General features: G+C 40.4%; 1 protein-coding gene across 15 annotated transcripts in view; it reads right to left on the bottom strand.

The window, feature by feature from the left end:
* Window positions 1-16,264, bottom strand: part of RALGAPA1 (Ral GTPase activating protein catalytic subunit alpha 1) — a 119,902-nt gene that overhangs the window by 61,623 nt on the left and 42,015 nt on the right. For 6 of the 15 annotated variants that reach the window (XR_013392217.1, XM_077925883.1, XM_028720528.2 and 3 more), the window contains 9 exons: window positions 11,002-12,573; window positions 9,081-9,223; window positions 7,631-7,847; window positions 6,204-6,380; window positions 5,273-5,425; window positions 4,497-4,690; window positions 4,282-4,380; window positions 4,033-4,188; window positions 1,377-1,505 (listed from right to left, as the gene is read on the bottom strand). Coding sequence is in view for 14 of the 15 variants with exons in the window: in XM_077925883.1 (XP_077782009.1) it covers window positions 1,377-1,505; window positions 4,033-4,188; window positions 4,282-4,380; window positions 4,497-4,690; window positions 5,273-5,425; window positions 6,204-6,380; window positions 7,631-7,847; window positions 9,081-9,223; window positions 11,002-12,573 (2,840 nt within the window). In the remaining variant the exon portion in view is untranslated. The remainder of the gene's footprint in view (window positions 1-1,376; window positions 1,506-4,032; window positions 4,189-4,281; window positions 4,381-4,496; window positions 4,691-5,272; window positions 5,426-6,203; window positions 6,381-7,630; window positions 7,848-9,080; window positions 9,224-11,001; window positions 12,574-16,264) is intronic. The other 9 variants (XM_028720631.2, XM_028720640.2, XM_028720648.2 and 6 more) reach the window with 2 other exon arrangements.

Here is a 16,264-nt window from a genome sequence, read left to right as displayed (position 1 = left end):
TTTAAATTTAGATTGCAAGCTCCCTAAGGCAAAGGAGCACAGTGTAAGGCAGGCAAATTTGCAAGCAACTGGATGTATAAAACAAGAATGTCAAGAATGTAAACAACCTGTACATTATCTAATATACAACTTTCTAATAATACACTTTTGTAGTAAATAAATAGAATATGCTAGGTTGCTTTTAAGGTGACAAAGTCCCTACTAAGAGAGACTTTAATTGGTAAACTTTGTACACAACATCCTAGTAACACACACACACACACATATTGTGTGTGTGTGTGTGTGATATATAACTCATAGCTATATATAAAAATAAGCTGTATATAAATGGACTGCTGGACTCACCCAAATGGTGCTTTTAGCCAGTGGCCATCCATTAGGTAGGATCTAGCACCACCTCATGGCTAAAGGTGAGTGGGATAGCAAGAGTGGAAAAAAGACTCACAGACCCCAGGAAGTGAAGTGGCGGGTGGGGAGACAAGCAAGAAAATAAAAGAGATTGAAGGCACAGTGGGGATTTGTTTAGGCAGTCAGGCCTCCCCACCTAACAGCTGACACGGAGGGTAGCACAGCAGCCACTGCAGCCGCTTTTCTGCATGGCCTCCAGCTGGCCCCAGAACTTCAACTCTAGTTGAAAAAAAGAGTTGTGTGGAGAGAGAGCAGGGGGGAAAATAGGAAAAGAGGCTTTTTAGAAGATGCTCCCCACTTTAGGCAATTTCACTTATGCACATGGGCCCCCGGAATGTAACCCCCACATAAATGGTGGGGACCCCTGTCCTGGAGAACAAAAGGAAAAACACTCATATTGAACACAAGAAAAAAATCCAAAAGGAGAGCTAAGACCACAAATCCATCTCAGGCAAAGGCAGGAAATGGACAGAAGTCAGCACTGGAAGGGGTTGTATATGCCTTGACTCTTGAGTTGCTTACCCTGTTTCTGAATACCAGGTGGTGCTAGATCCTACTTGATGGATGGACACCCACAGAAAATCTAATAGCAATTGCTGAATATAATTAACCTGGGCAACAGCTTAGGACCAGGCTATCTGATAGAGCATTTCCTTCTGTATAAACCAGCCCAGTCATAAAACAAAAGGAGGGCCTTCTCTGTGGTGGCCCTCCCACTGTGGAATGACCTCCTAGAGATATGTCAGGCACCTGTGGTGCAGGAGTTTCCTCGGTGGCAAAAGCTTACTTATTCACACCAACGTTTCAAGGCACCAATCCTTAGTACTGACTACAGTGAACTCTGGTATATATTTGTTACTTTGTTGTACTGGTTTTATTTTGTAAACTGCCTTGCTATTTTCTACAACGAAATGTGGTCTGTAAATAATTTTAAACAGCAGCAATAATTTTTGTTAATGGAAACTCACATTGAGAAAAGAGGATGCCGCCACTCTACCAGCTGCGACAATGAAGTCCATGATCAGCATGGTAGCACCAGGTAAACCAAGTGAAAAAAACTGAGGAGAACAGTGCTTGATGATTGTATTGACGATATCCTTGGAGGAAAGGAGGCAAAGAACTGTTTAACAGACAGATCGCTTGCAACTTCCATAATAGACACTCTGTTAAATAAAAAGACTAATGAAAGGACAAAATAAATAGTATGAAACTTTGTTTTGAGAATGCCAATGGCAGCATTTGGAGACTGTGATAATCTATGTTTTATTCTGTTGGAAATAAGTCACAGCAGATATTGGGTTTCCGTGCCCCCACTTTCCCCTTTGGTTCAGTTGCAAGGAGATTAGAAGCTGTTTGCTTCTGTTTTGAATTCATCACAGTTTAGTGATGTCTCCATCCTAAACTGTTTACACGGTATAGGTATGAAGGAGTTTATTTGAAACAAACCAGTATTAAGATTTAGTCCCAGGTTATTGGGTTTGGATGAAACAACAAGCTGTGTTCAACTAAAAATGGAAGCAGAAGCAAATGCTTCCTTCAGGAGAAGGGTTTGTGTGCTACACAAGCCCAAGGCTTGCCTAGGTTCATATCCTTAATGATAAACCATGGAGGAAATCATCATGATGTCCAAGTGCAGCTAGGGAGTCAAACTGAACCTGAATGAAAAATAATTTCCCAGAGAACTAGAATAAAACTATTACCTAAATCTAGCCACATTTCTTCCTAGGATTTGCAGTTACACTGGAACTTATCAAGATGTGAACATTCTCTCAAAATAATTTATTCACAAATTTGTTCAAGAAAAGTAGGATTACTGCTCTTGGTATCATTTTTTATTAAGCTGTACAGATCTCTTCAGTGCCAGGTAAAGTCCATTTTATTTCTCCAGGCTTTTCAAGTCTTAAAATTTCAATCTTAAATGTTTACTGCACTTGAGAACTTCTGTACTGCTGTCGTTCCCAGTGTTAGAAACTGAGATATGAAAGCTAGGAGCTAAACAGCACCTTAAAGCTATGTTATGGGCACTTTTTAAATAACTAGAATACAAAGCTGGAAATGAATGAACTGCAGCTAAAATATTATGTTCATTTTTCACATGGTTGAGTCTTTCCCCAGCCCACTTCCGTCATATTCTTAAGAGGGTCTCTTCTCCAGTCTTCAGAGAGTAGCTGGAAGTGGGGAGGCAGAAAAAGATCCTCCTTTTCCTTCCACTCTGCAGTTTTAATCTGAAATCTTACATGTAGAGCTCAGAAACTGCTCACGTTGATGAAATTCCCTGTCACAAAATGTGCCTAGGACATTGGGAGTTGTTGGCTTTAAATCAGGATTTATTCTGCTACTGTTTTTATTTTGCTTTTTTTAGTGTTAATTGCCCAGAGAACTTTTGTATTAGGTGGCTTTCACAAATGTGAATAATGGGAATAAAACCTAAATTTGTCTTGAGGGTGCAAAATGATTAGTCAGAAATGCCTCCAAGTTAGAACTGACCATCAGAGAAAGAAGAAAATGAAAGACAGTAAAAAACAGTGCAAAATATTTAACAAATGGAAGTAGTGTTTCTGTCTAAAGTATCTACTAACTCTAAGAGAAGATGAGTAAGATTACTGGAACCAATGTCTCCTTATTTGCCAACGACCCTTAGATTTCTGGGAAGGTATCTTATTCAGCAGTATGACAGATTCTTGGCAATTATACCCAAAAGGCATAGCTTTACCAGAACTATTATAAATTGGTAATTAGATTGTTTTGCAAGGAGTTGAAACTGTGAGTATGAGACAAAATCTTGCAGTGTATTGCATGAATTGTCACTTAAGTTACGGTAAGACAGCCTATATTCCGACTTGCAGAACAAAGACTCTGGGCTAGTTCTCATGAACAGCATATGAGGTGGCAATCCTGAGTATAGGATCTTCTACTTTAGACTGTAGGTGTGACTCTTATGATTGGTTTTTAATTATTTTTGGAGGAGCATTCAGTCACAAAGAAAACAAGATGTCAATTAAAAAAGAAATTTAGAATACTTCTCCCTGAGAGCTCGTTGGTTTGTTTGTTTTTTGAGTGAAGGAGTATGGACCCATCTACAATCCAAAAGAGTGCAGCTCAAACACAGATCTACCATGTCATCTTTTGTTTGAAAGAGCCTCTGTCTCTAAGAAGCAATCGTTTTTTAAAATATTATTCAAAAAATCCTATGCTTTCCTTGGAAGCTTATCAATGAAGAGATCAGAAGTGGCAGGCAAGGGTCCTGAAACGCAGCTTGTTCAACACTAGTGATCTTTCCCTGAAACATGTAGCTACAAGAATTAGTTGGGTGCATTCTAAGTTTACTCAAGAAAGGCCCAGCCAGTAGCCTGATACTATGTACCCTATAACACTCCCCAGCTTCTTGTACAATACAGGGTTTTCTTGCCAGTGGCAAGAAGCATGTAGAAATGGTTCCCCGCTATCAGAAAGTTTGAAAACCACTTCTTTAAAACATAATTTACAACGAATAAAAAGCTCCAAGTGAGGATTACGTTTGCAAATTCTCAAAGGCATACTCTGCAACACATTTTTAATTTTCTGGGTTCACGATTGCTCAGAAATGTGCTTCAGAATAAAGTTTAAATTATTGAGGCCCCTTACCTGATCAACGTGAAGTAGTCCACAGTGCATTATATTGTAGAAATGAGTTAAAAAGTCCCTGTTTGGAGAAACGTCTTGTCTCCGCTTCATTGTATTACATATGAGTTTATAAGCATGTAACTTGCCTTGTTTGTACTTATCACTCAACATGGTTGCCTAATATTAAAGAATGAAGCCACAATGTTAACACTTTCATACGTTGCCCCATTTTCATTTTCATATTCACAGAATGGGCTGCACTGTGTTTACCTTGAACAGCCACGGAGTCAGAATTCGCAACGGAGGAATTAGAACTGGTGGAGAAGGTGATGTCATGTTATCAGCTGAAATGCCAAGATTGTCTCTAATCTGAAATTATTTAGAAATACAATGCAAACTTGTGTGAAGATGAATTTGCTGCTTCAATTCTACCTTAAAATACTTTTTTAGGCTGAGCGGCTAAAAATATTCAGTTCTCCAAATACCTTAGCAAGATTTTGCCAGAGTTCACAAAGGTAATCAAAAACTTGAGCATGTATTTCAGGGTCCATAATGGAATTGACATCTCCTAAAATTCCTAGCATTCGTCTCCACATTACGGTAGCGACATCTGCATGCCATCCGGTGACTGTTCCTCCTGCCATCACACTGCAGCATTCAGATGGAAAATCACTAGTTTCTGTAACAGAAGGAAAAACAAACAAAACTTCAGGCCAACTATTATTTGGAGGTGGATTAAGAAGTTAAGGGAGAAGATGATGCGAGGTATGCAAGAACGTCCATTTGTGCAATGGGGCTTTCCTCCTTCCTCATGACCCCCTGGCTCTAAGGGGGTTAGGAAAACCCACATGTGGGGAAGAAGGAGGGATCATTCCGTCTGGCGAGCTGAAATGCTTGTGTTGACAGAATGACCACAACAGCAAGTTGTTGAATTCCTCCCAAGAAAAACCCATTAATATGTTGCATCAAAATATATGATAGCCAGGTAGAACAGAGCAGATATGGTCCCTTAATCCCCCGCTGTGCCACATTCACCCAGTTTATTTAATGTATAAATAGTCCATGCTCCTGCTTTAATCAAGCAGATGAAATTTTTACTTTCTCCCAGAAGTTGAAAACATAATTAGTAAGACAAATTTAATGAACGGCAAACAGAAAACACAAGTACTGTTCTTTGAGACTACCCAATTCTTAAAATAGTGAGCACTGTATAGGAAATGAAATAAAAGCTATTCTTTAAGTTTTCTATCTAAGATATTGCCTAGGTCATCTGGTGTCTGTAAAACAGAGTGGTGGAGCTTCTCATCCAGCTGTAGATCTTTCTGTTCGTTGTGATCTGCACTCAGAGTGGCAGGTGATGGTGTCTGCGATCGTGATCCAAGAGCAGACTGGATTGGTGATGCGCTTTCAGAACCTACAAATGACATTTTAGCTATCAGAATTAAAAGTGCATTTACTCAGCCTTCATTTGCAAGTAGCATACAAAGCTCAACAGCGGCACAACAAACACACATCTAAAAATATATTATTAGTAGCACTTTGGACACCTATACAGTCAATTTTAAGTTGCTGGTACTGGAAAATTCGTAATTTTATTTGTTATAGGAATGATTTCCAAATATCTTATGTATCAAAAGTGGGGCCAGCAACAAAATATCCAGCCCCTGGATGCTTACTATATGCTGTTGAGGTCTTCAGCAGGCTGATTTCCTGCTCAACTTTGGGGAAATTTAAAAGCTGCTTGATGGTTTATAGGGGTGACAGATGAAGAGAAAAAAACGGTTAGTATAGATGTAGTTCTGCCATGTGCAGAACTCTGGATCATGGCTACAAACTCTACTTGATATGAAAAGGTCTAATATTCCAGAAAACAATACTCTGGGATTTTTTTAAAAAAAAATTCAATTTAACTGGCAAAATATACCCCATAAATTATATTATACAGATCAACTTTATAGGCTATACTTTTCACCATTTCTAAGAGGAAGGCTGTTAAAATGAATGTGTTAGTCTTTAAGTTGTTGGTACCCCAACTCGTCTTATTGCTGCCACAGAATAAAATGGCTAATCCTCTAGAAATGAGTTAAATACTCAGAAATTTCACTCCTCTGCTTTGCAACAGAGGAATAACCCAGTCAGATGGACGGGATACAAATAATACATTATTTATTTATTATTATTATTATTATTACCTGTAATAGTTGTTGCTTCAGCAGATAGTGGTTGTTGATTGAGACTGCTGGTCTCAGAATCAATATGGAGTGTAGTTAGACTAGCAACTTCCTGTTCTTCAGCACTTTGCTGAGGTCCTGAACCTGCATCAGACTCTGCAGAAGTTGTTGTGCCACCTTCAGGGCCAAAGCTGAAATCTACGAGAGAAATAGATACATATCTCAATGGCCTAACTAAAAGCATAGACCTGATCAATTTCAAAAACATAGGACTTTCCTACAAAAGGCATTCTTGCTACCTTTCATCTTGTGTTTAATGCAAGTGAGTTGTGCAATCATATGCAGATTCCAACAAATCTAAGCAACATGATCCAGGGTTTTGGGATCTTATGACTAAACAACGAGGCAGAAGAAATTCTGGAGAAAAAGTTTCTCCTTCCTAGAAAACAATAATCTTCTACTTTGCAAAGGCTTTGGCAGCATGCATCACATACCCTCCTGAGAGGCTTGTATCTGTGTGCGCAAAAACAATATGATCAGGGTTTAGCCACCAACTGAGGGTGAACTGTTGTTGAAAAGGAATAAGCAGCTACTGGACAGGAATCTCAACCAGTGAATCAATTGATGCAAGCTATTACGGCCCTTTGTAGCTTTACAAAGCTACGGCCTTCTCGGTAGTGGCGCCCACCCTGTGGAACACCCTCCCTTCAGATGTGAAGGAAATAAGCAGCTATCCTATCTTTAAAAGACATCTGAAGGCAGCCCTGTTCAGGGAAGTTTTTAATATTTAATGCTGTACTGTTTTTAACATTTGATTGGGAGCCGCCCAGAGTGGCTGGGGAAACTCAGCCAGATAGGCGGGGTATAAATAATAAATTATTATTATTATTATTATTATTATTATTATTATTATTATTATTATTATTATTATTAGGTATATAGTCTAAAGTGCTAAAGTGCTCTTGTTCTGCCTGTCCTAAAATAGGGAGATTTTCCCCACAGCCACATCAAAAATCAATTATGAAGGTCTGGATCTACTAAACTAAACACAATGAGCTCTTGTTGATGATGCACCCAAGTTGTTGTAGTGTGAGGCACATATTCATGACCCTGAGGAAACCATCACAGTGGAAAAGAGGGATTGCAAAGTTGAGAAGTTCCTTCCCCACCAGCGTGCATATAGGGCCAGGGCTCCTAGAAGGTTGTACTGTATTCTGTTGTTTCTTTCACAGATCTAGGTCTACAAAAATACCTGCTCCCAAAGTTGTGTGCTCTTATAAAATGGATGAAAAGCCAAACACATTCTTTGTGGACTTTGCTCCAGATCATTTACAGAACCTGTGCGCATTCACTCTTCTCAATTTCTCTGCATAAAGCTGTCTATTGCAAAAAAATATATGTAGAGAAGGTATTATGATTTTAGGGGAAACTGGATGCGGGATACTTGCTTTCAAATTTTTGGCCGTCATACTGGAAGGCGCTGAAGGAGTCCGAATGGCTGTCAGAACTGACAAGGTCACTGCTGCCTGCACTGGCAGGAGACGTCCACTCAGAAGGCACACCTGGGTCATCCGCAGGGCGCATTTGGCTCTGCTTGTTCAGTATATCGGGAAGGTCTTTTGGAACTTCTAAGCTTCCTGGACTGCTCCCTCTTCTGGTCACATTCTAATTGAAGAAATATTACAATTGAAGAAATAGTTTGAGAAAACACTTTTACAGCCAGAAAAGATTTTCATGTTTGCTATTTCAGAGACAAGGGCTGTACAAAACTAAATGATTCAGCTACAGTGGTGCCCCGCAAGACGAACGCCTCGCAAGACAGAAAACCCGCTAGACGAAAGGGTTTTCCGTTTTGGAGGCGCTTCGCAAAACAAATTTCCCTATGGGCTTCCTTCGCAAGACGAAAGCCCATAGGGAAATCTCCGGGACAGTGGGGAAGCGCAGCGCGTCTTCCCCACTGTCCTTGGACCTCCTCCGAAGGCTGGCGGCGGGGCGGAGAGACCTCCTCCCACCGCCAGCCTTCGTTTCTCCGCTATCCCGGACGGCTTTTGAAGGCAGGCGGGGGGGGGGAGCAAAGACTTTCGCCCCACGCCGGCCTTCAGAAGAGGTCCAGGACCTCTTCCGAAGGCCGGCGGGGGGCAAAAGTCTTTGCTCCCCCCTGCCTGCCTTCCCGGGGGCTTTTAAATCGCCCCGGGACAGCGGAGAAGTCCTCCGCTGTCCCGGGGTTTTTTAAAATGCTGGCGGGTGGCAGCGGAGGCTCCCACCGCCAGCCTTCGTTTCTCCGCTATCCCGGACGGCTTTTGAAGGCAGGCGGGGGGGGGGAGCAAAGACTTTCGCCCCCCGCCGGCCTTCAGAAGAGGTCCAGGACCTCTTCCGAAGGCCAGCGGGGGGCAAAGGTCTTTGCTCCCCCCTGCCTGCCTTCCCGGGGGCTTTTAAATCGCCCCGGACAGCGGAGAAGTCTCCGCTGTCCCAGGGTTTTTTAAAATGCTGGGGGTGGGAAGAAAAGCCCTTGTCCGTCCCCCCCAGCCTTCAGAAGAGGTCGGGGGACAGACTGTCCCCGGACCTGGTCTGAAGTCGGTTTCCATAGGAACGCATTGATTGATTTTCAATGCGTTCCTATGGGAAACCGTGCTTCGCAAGACGAAAAACTCGCAAGAAGAAAAAACTTGCGGAACGAATTAATTTCGTCTTGTGAGGCACCACTGTACTACCAATTTTTAAGTCCAGCTCCGTTTCCATCAAATAACATTTACTGCAGCCATTTTCATTTGAGGTTATCAAACTAACAAACATCACTAGCTATTAACATTTTTACAGTCATAATTAACTGGTGATCTTGTAAATTGCTTAGCGTTAGAACTGTATATTTCAGGACAAAAGAAAATTGCAAAAGCTTACCAGAGCACTACCACTGCGCAGTCTTTCAGCTATAAACTCATCCATGAGGTCAGGAATATTTGCATTACTACTGCCATTATCACTACCAAGAGGGTCCTGCTTTGGGCTCATATCCTCTCTATTGGCTAAAAGCAAATGAATGACTGTATATAGTAAAGAACAGTTTCAATAACAAAATATTTTTTAAAAGCACAGAAATAAAACAGTAAATACAAAAGAATGTCATGCAGTTAAAAATACCTTCTCCCATAAAATAAATTTAGTTTTAGGAATTAGTACGTCTACCATCACCCTTCAACGCCCCCCACCCCTAGCCATCACCACTGAGCAGGTGTTAGTCAATTTCCAGTGTGACCTTTGAAAGAGCAAGAAAGCTTACAGATAAGCACTACTTAAAGTTGTTAATGCTTGCTTTAAGCACACATTCTTCATTCCTCCATATCACCAGATGCATAATCCCCCCCCCAACTCTGCGGGTGTATGCTAATGAGAAACATATAAGTAGAATGTACCAATGAATTATGTTTCAATGCAGTACTGTAGACACAGAGTACACTTAAATTAATAAACAATGAAAGATGACATGATTCAAAAATTAACAGAAGACTTAAAATGGTCAGTGGTTTATGATCAATATTGCACAGAATTACACTGTTTTTAATTCTGTTACACTATTGTGTTATTTTACCTTGAAGGTTTTATTTTTCTTGTTTATCTTTTTTTTTTTTTGAGAAAGTGTTATCCCCTCAAAAGACTGCAAAGCAACCGTACTGTTAATCTGAGGTATAACATGGTCTTGATATTAAAATCGTGAAGTATTAAATTTCAAAATTCCGTTCTATATACTCCTAGAATCCAGACTGCACATTGCTTTTTAAAGAGAAAACTTTACTAAATAGCATACTGAAACAAATTAGCCGGAAAGAATCTACATTACTACCCAGTCTACTGTGATATGCTTACAAAGACTGCCCTCAGATGGCATTAACATCTCAATGCAGGATGCATTACAGAGCATTCTGTTAATCATGCCAGCATACAATATAAAAAAAAAAAAGCGCAAAAAAACCTACCTCACTGCTGAAAGTTAATTTATTGTTCTTTTAAAAGTTACTGAACACATGAACTAAGATGGTGATATTAGAATGACAGCCAGCCTTGCCCATTTTGGTTAACACATAAGAGGCTCACAGTTAGCTCAAGGAGAACTATTATGGTACCTTTATGCACTTCCATGACCCCAGGGGGGAGGGAAAGCAGTGATAGATGTCGCTTAGGAAGTCAGTGCATCCATTCCAGCGAATGCACACAGAAAGCACTGAAGCATATTTTGAAATAGCTCAAATAAAAATGACAAAAATCCACACCAGATTGTTTGAAGAATATAGTCCAAACAGGAAATTTTGAAACCTACTTCAAAATTTTCTTGCCTCGTTTTCAGGAGGAGGAGGAGGAAGAAAAATTAACTGAACCTACAATTGGCTCAACTGAAATAACTGATCACTAGGAAGATAAATTGGAGATATCAAAACAATTTCCCACCCTATTGGACAGCATATGAATGCCAAATATATGTTGAAGACTGGCTTTCAAGGTTTGCCAGGAGAAGTATATGATAAAGACAGGATCCATTGGTAGGTCATTTACTATCTCTTCCTCTTCCCTACTCTTAAAGTGTTCAGCAGCAAAGTGGTTCACTATTATTTTTAAAAAAGGATCATTAGTAATTTAACGTTTATCAAAGTAACTTATGCTGGAGGGGGGAAATTCAGCTGGCCATATGCGCATGCAAAACCAAACAGGAAAAGCACTGATCATCCCAAAGCCTTTTGATTTGCTTTATAAGAGCTTGCTTCAGGTGCATCAAGCCAAACTGGTGCTGCCTTTCTCCTATTGTGCTCCGCACACTGTTAGTGCTCACCTGCAGCTTTCTTTCCAAAATAGCCCATTACATGACTGTACAGATCCCTCAGTGGAGCCTCTGCTGGCACTCTGCTCTGCCTCTGTGGGGAAACATTTGCCTTCGGCTTCGAAAGAGCATGTACAACAGATTTATAAACACCACCCAGGGAGCCCTGCTGTTGTCCCGACTCCTGACTCGATGGCTTAGGTGGGCTACGGTTTGACATTTGATTTATTCCAATACTTTCCTTCTGCAACACGAATGCTGGAACATCTCCTGATTCTTTAATTTGCCTACTATAAGCAGAAGTTGTACTGGCTGTATCTAGAGGCCTATATATTCCGGGTTTGACCAGCACAGCCATTGTGGATGAGCTGGTGCTTGTGTTGCTGCTGCTGCTGCTGCTGCTGTTGCTACTGCTCCCGCTACTGAAACCACTGAGTTTACGAAGTCTTGCTTTCCAGGGGGCCTCTTTGTTTTCTAGAGGATTATAAAACTGAACTGATTCAGTAGATGGCCTAAAAGTAACATGGACACTGTTTCGCTTTTTAGCTGCTATTTTCATTATTTTAGCCTTATGGGTTACCGTTTCAGATATGCTTCTCTTAGTTGGTGACAGTTTGCTCATGCCAGTAATGTGAAGCATTTCAGGGTTAACTAAGGCTTTATGTGGCATTTTCTTTGCATGCATAACACTTGTGTTGGTTATTTTTTCATTAAAGAGGGCACTTCTATGCTTTTCAGCTAGCACTGCTTCCACAGATACATCTACATCAGTGGCAATTTGTCTGAACAAATACCTCTTCGTTTCCTTTTCTCTAGGGCTACTTGACCTGGGATCAGGCAGATTTTGGATGGGCTTATCAATGTTTAAATGTTTAGCTTTATCAGCTTGGCTTCCTGTAGAACTGTCTACTTGTGTAGGTGCAATATTACTTATAAAGCCACTTTGGTTTTGCTCCAATTGCAGTTCTGCATCATCGGCACTTTCTGCAACAGTGGTACTACTTGCACATGTAACAGTCTGGTCTGTATGCTCTACTCCATCCAATGGCAATTTATCATTCCTACAATTTATCATTCCTGCATCAACTTCATGAGAAGAAGGCTCATGCTTATCTATCTCAATGCTACTGCAAAGTTCTTCGTTTTCCTTAAGATATTCTCTCAGAGAGGAAAGAAGATCATCTTCACCTTCAAGGTCAACATACTGGTTTTGTTCAAAGGCTGTATCTGAAAGTTCTACCGGGCCTACCAAATGACAGAGATGGTCATAAATACTATCCCCAACTTCCAGAGAGGACTCTCGGCTATTTGTATCAGTAACATGACTTTCAGTGGATCTACATATTGAAGAGGCCTCTGTGGAACTCTGTAAGCTTGGCGCATGATGGGATGAATCGTCAATGACAGGAACTGCACCTTTGACTCGCTCAACTGTGAATGGTTCCAGGATGTCAGATGTGCTGCTACTTCGTGGAAGTGTCTGCTCCTCGTTCAACGCATCAAAAACTTCACTGGGTGTTTCCTCACTCTGTGAAAAATGTCTGACGCGAGGTGGACGTGGGAGGATTTGAGCATCATCCATGTCTGTAGAAAAAGTATGTATTTAGGAAATCAAGTACATAAATCTAATATATATATACTATTGTTTTGTTTGTTCACTACTGCAAGGTAGTGATACGCTTTAAAAAGAAGTCCTTAAGAACCATAAAATATTCTCCACCAAAAACTAAAACGTTGTTAAACACACACACACACACACATGTGCACATACGTGCACATATATGCTATCTAGTACAATGTGAGATATGAGTTAGACCACCAGAACAGTCTTAAAATATTAACATGCATGGAAACAGAGCAAGATCATGGGAGACATGGAAATGCTGTTAAAGCTAGGGCTGTGCCAATAAATTATGAAATACTAATTCATGGAATCAGAAATAATGACTTATAATATAGACTGTTTTGGGAAAATATGTAACCTAAGAACTGACAATATTTCTAGCCACAAGTTGACTCAATATGTTGAGGGAGCTGTATCATCTTTAATTATTAATATTTCTTTCTTTCTTTCTTTCTTTCTTTCTTTCTTTCTTTCTTTCTTTCTTTCTCTCTCTCTCTCTCTCTCTCTCTCTCTCTCTCTCTCTCACACACACACACACACACTCACACACACACACACAAAACACCTAGGTAGGTATGTCCATAATGGGTGATCCCTCATTCAAGTGAAAGAAAGCAGATGGTTGCCTAACTCTAAAAGGCTAGCTACGAACAAATGAACACATCTTTCAGTCTCCAATTGGGATCTTCTGAAGCACCTCTTAAAAATTGGATACTAGTTTCTTATAGGAACCTAAAAAGCTAATACGATGATCCAGAGGAAGTCTGACAATTACTGAACCTACAGCTGACTTATCTTTATTTTTTAATGATCAAAATGGCCAAAAATGAATCCTAACGAAGGAGCCATTGTTCCCTCAGGATGAGCTGAACTAGCACTAAGAATATGGGGGGGGGGATCAATACTTACAGGTAAGAGCCCACTTCACCTTTTCCCTTGCTGTTTTAGAATTCTGCTGAAAGCAGTATACCGTCTTAGGAGGTGAGGTGAGAGAAGAGAACAAAAGCTAGCTGTGTTAAAATTTACACACCTACAAAACACTTAAAAACCAAAGGAAATCTCTTTCATAATTTCCTGCAGAAGCCCCACTGATATAAGGTCTAGACTCTAATGCACAACAAAGAGGTTCATGGAAACTCTTATAGCAACCCTTCAGATTTCCTTTCGAGTGGATCTGGACTACAGCTCCAGGGGGACACACTGCAAAATGAGTCCTAAATAGTCACAGAAGCACCTCTGCACCCTTTTAAACACTGAAGATGCAAACACTGAAGATGACATTAAATTTAAATATGAAGCTTGTGGTGCTCTTATTAACCTATTTTATTTCAGCAATTCTTCGTAGAATACCATTCTCTTCTAATACATTTTTAAACATTGTGTGCTGTTTGATTTCTATGTTTTGGTTGCTTTACTTTGGTTGTAAGGCTGACTGTTTCACAGAAAGGTAGAGAAAAGATACCAAACACACCACACATACGGCTAAAATAATCCTGTCTCACATATTTTTGCTGCAGAATCTAAGTGTAGGATTGTTCTACCACTATGCAATGTACACAGTTTAGTTGGGATGGGAAGGCTGCTCCACGAAGAAAACAAGATTGCACCCAGAAATGTTAAACTACATGTTGTTTCCTGTGCAGCCATTTGTTACTGTTCTGCGTACCCAAATACACAAAGTGCCACCAGCACAGTCTTCTTAGGAATGTCAGAAGCTGCCTTATTCTGTTAAGCCACTGACCCATCTCAACGCCTCCCCAAAATTTATAAGCACAAGACTTCCACAATCCTGTTTAGGATTACTAAGGTCTAACTATGATTATATGCAAGGACCCCAAGGTTTTCTACGCTTCTTCATTTCCAATTTGTCAAAAAATCCTAAATAGCCAGCTCTATTTCTCTGCATCAGGCTGTCAAGGCATGTTAACAGATTCTTAAGACAAAATAATAGTTTTGTCTCGAAAAACAGTAATCATAATACACAAAGCTGAGCTGATAACTTTTTAGAGACATTAGCTGTACTGATAAGTTTATATAGAAAATGACTTTCTAAGTAACAGATAACATAATCTTGTCATAGTCAACATATCCTGATATAAAACACAGATTGTTCCATTTTTTTGAAATCTACAAAAATAGCCTGTGGAATGAGGTGAGCAGGTCTTAAAATGTTGGGTGAACTTGGTGGAGAAATCTAAGCATAACATTGTAAAATCATTAGTTTTACCAGCATCCATGGAAACTACAATTCTTTGATAGCAATAGCCCAATTGATAAATGATTAGGACTAGATTATTAATTGATGAAGTTTAAACACAGTTATATAGCATCAATAAAGGTGCCACTTTGAGGAACCTAAAGAAGAAACACACAGATTTTCTGAACTGTTTAATAATTTACAACACAATATTTTCTTTTAGCTCGAACTGGGAATGTTCCATATTATACAGTGGTACCTCGGGTTAAGTACTTAATTCATTCCGGAGGTCCGTTCTTAACCTGAAGTTGTTCTTAACCTGAAGCACCACTTTAGCTAATGGGGCCTCCTGCTGCTGTCGTGCCGCCGGAGCACAATTTCTGTTCTCATCCTGAAGCAAAGTTCTTAACCCGAGGTAATATTTCTGGGTTAGCGGAGTCTGTAACCTGAAGCGTATGTAACCTGAAGTGTATGTAACCTGAGGTACCACTGTAATAGCAAATCATGAGAACTTTTTTTTTTTAAAAAACCCAACAACAAGCTGTGTCAAGACTGTCTGAAAAATATACTCTCCTCATTTCAAATTAACATGCTTTTTCCCCCCTTTAGTTGATGGCTATACTTAAAAGGAAGGCATTTGTAGTGTTGTTTTGAAAGGTGAACACAGACAGCCTGTCCCTTCAAAGGTCCTGTGCCTGTCTGGACATGCTGCTGGGGGTAGGGGAAGAAAGGGATGGGAGTCTAGGAAAAAAATAAACAGAACTACAAGAAAAAACTTTTTAAAAAAATTATTTCCTCTAGCCGTTATGGAGCCTCACTGATACACAGCTGCAGGTCTAAGGGAGAATGACTGGAGTGTGCTTGAAGACAACAAAGTTGCCTGGCTGGCCCCCTCAACAGGAGCACTTCACACAGCAACACTTTGCCGTCCATCTCACTTCTGTTTCCCACCCACCCCGTAAAATTTTATTAAGGTTTTTTAATAATACCATACAATTAAAAACAAACTAATCTAAATAAAAGCAGAAACAAAAAGAAAAGGTGGAGTCCTCTCTCACGGTTGGCTCTTAACTCTTGTCTCACAAAGGAAGTTTTAGACCAGGGGTCAGCAAACTTTTTCAGCAGGGGGCCGGTCCACTGTCCTTCAGACCTTGTGGGGGGCCAGACTATATTTTGAAAAGAAGAAGAAGAATGAATTCCTATGCCCCACAAATAACCCAGAGATGCATTTTAAATAAAAGCACTCATTCTACTCATGTGAAAACACACTGATTCCCGGACCGTCCGTGGGCCGGATTTAGAAGGCGATTGAGCCAGATCCGGCCCCCGGGCCTTAGTTTGCCTACCCATGTTTTAGACTCTCCCAGCTCTTACCTGGGAGCATCCCTTTCTTCTCCCAGCCTCTCACCTTGGGATCTCTTTCCTTCCCTGCCTCTCACCCAGGGTCCTTCATC

The sequence above is a fragment of the Podarcis muralis genome, chromosome 1 (genome assembly GCF_964188315.1).
Source record: "Podarcis muralis chromosome 1, rPodMur119.hap1.1, whole genome shotgun sequence".
Classification (NCBI taxonomy): Eukaryota; Metazoa; Chordata; class Lepidosauria; order Squamata; family Lacertidae; genus Podarcis; species Podarcis muralis.
Note: the sequence above shows the minus strand (reverse complement) of the source record. Positions and strands in the feature narration are given on the sequence as shown.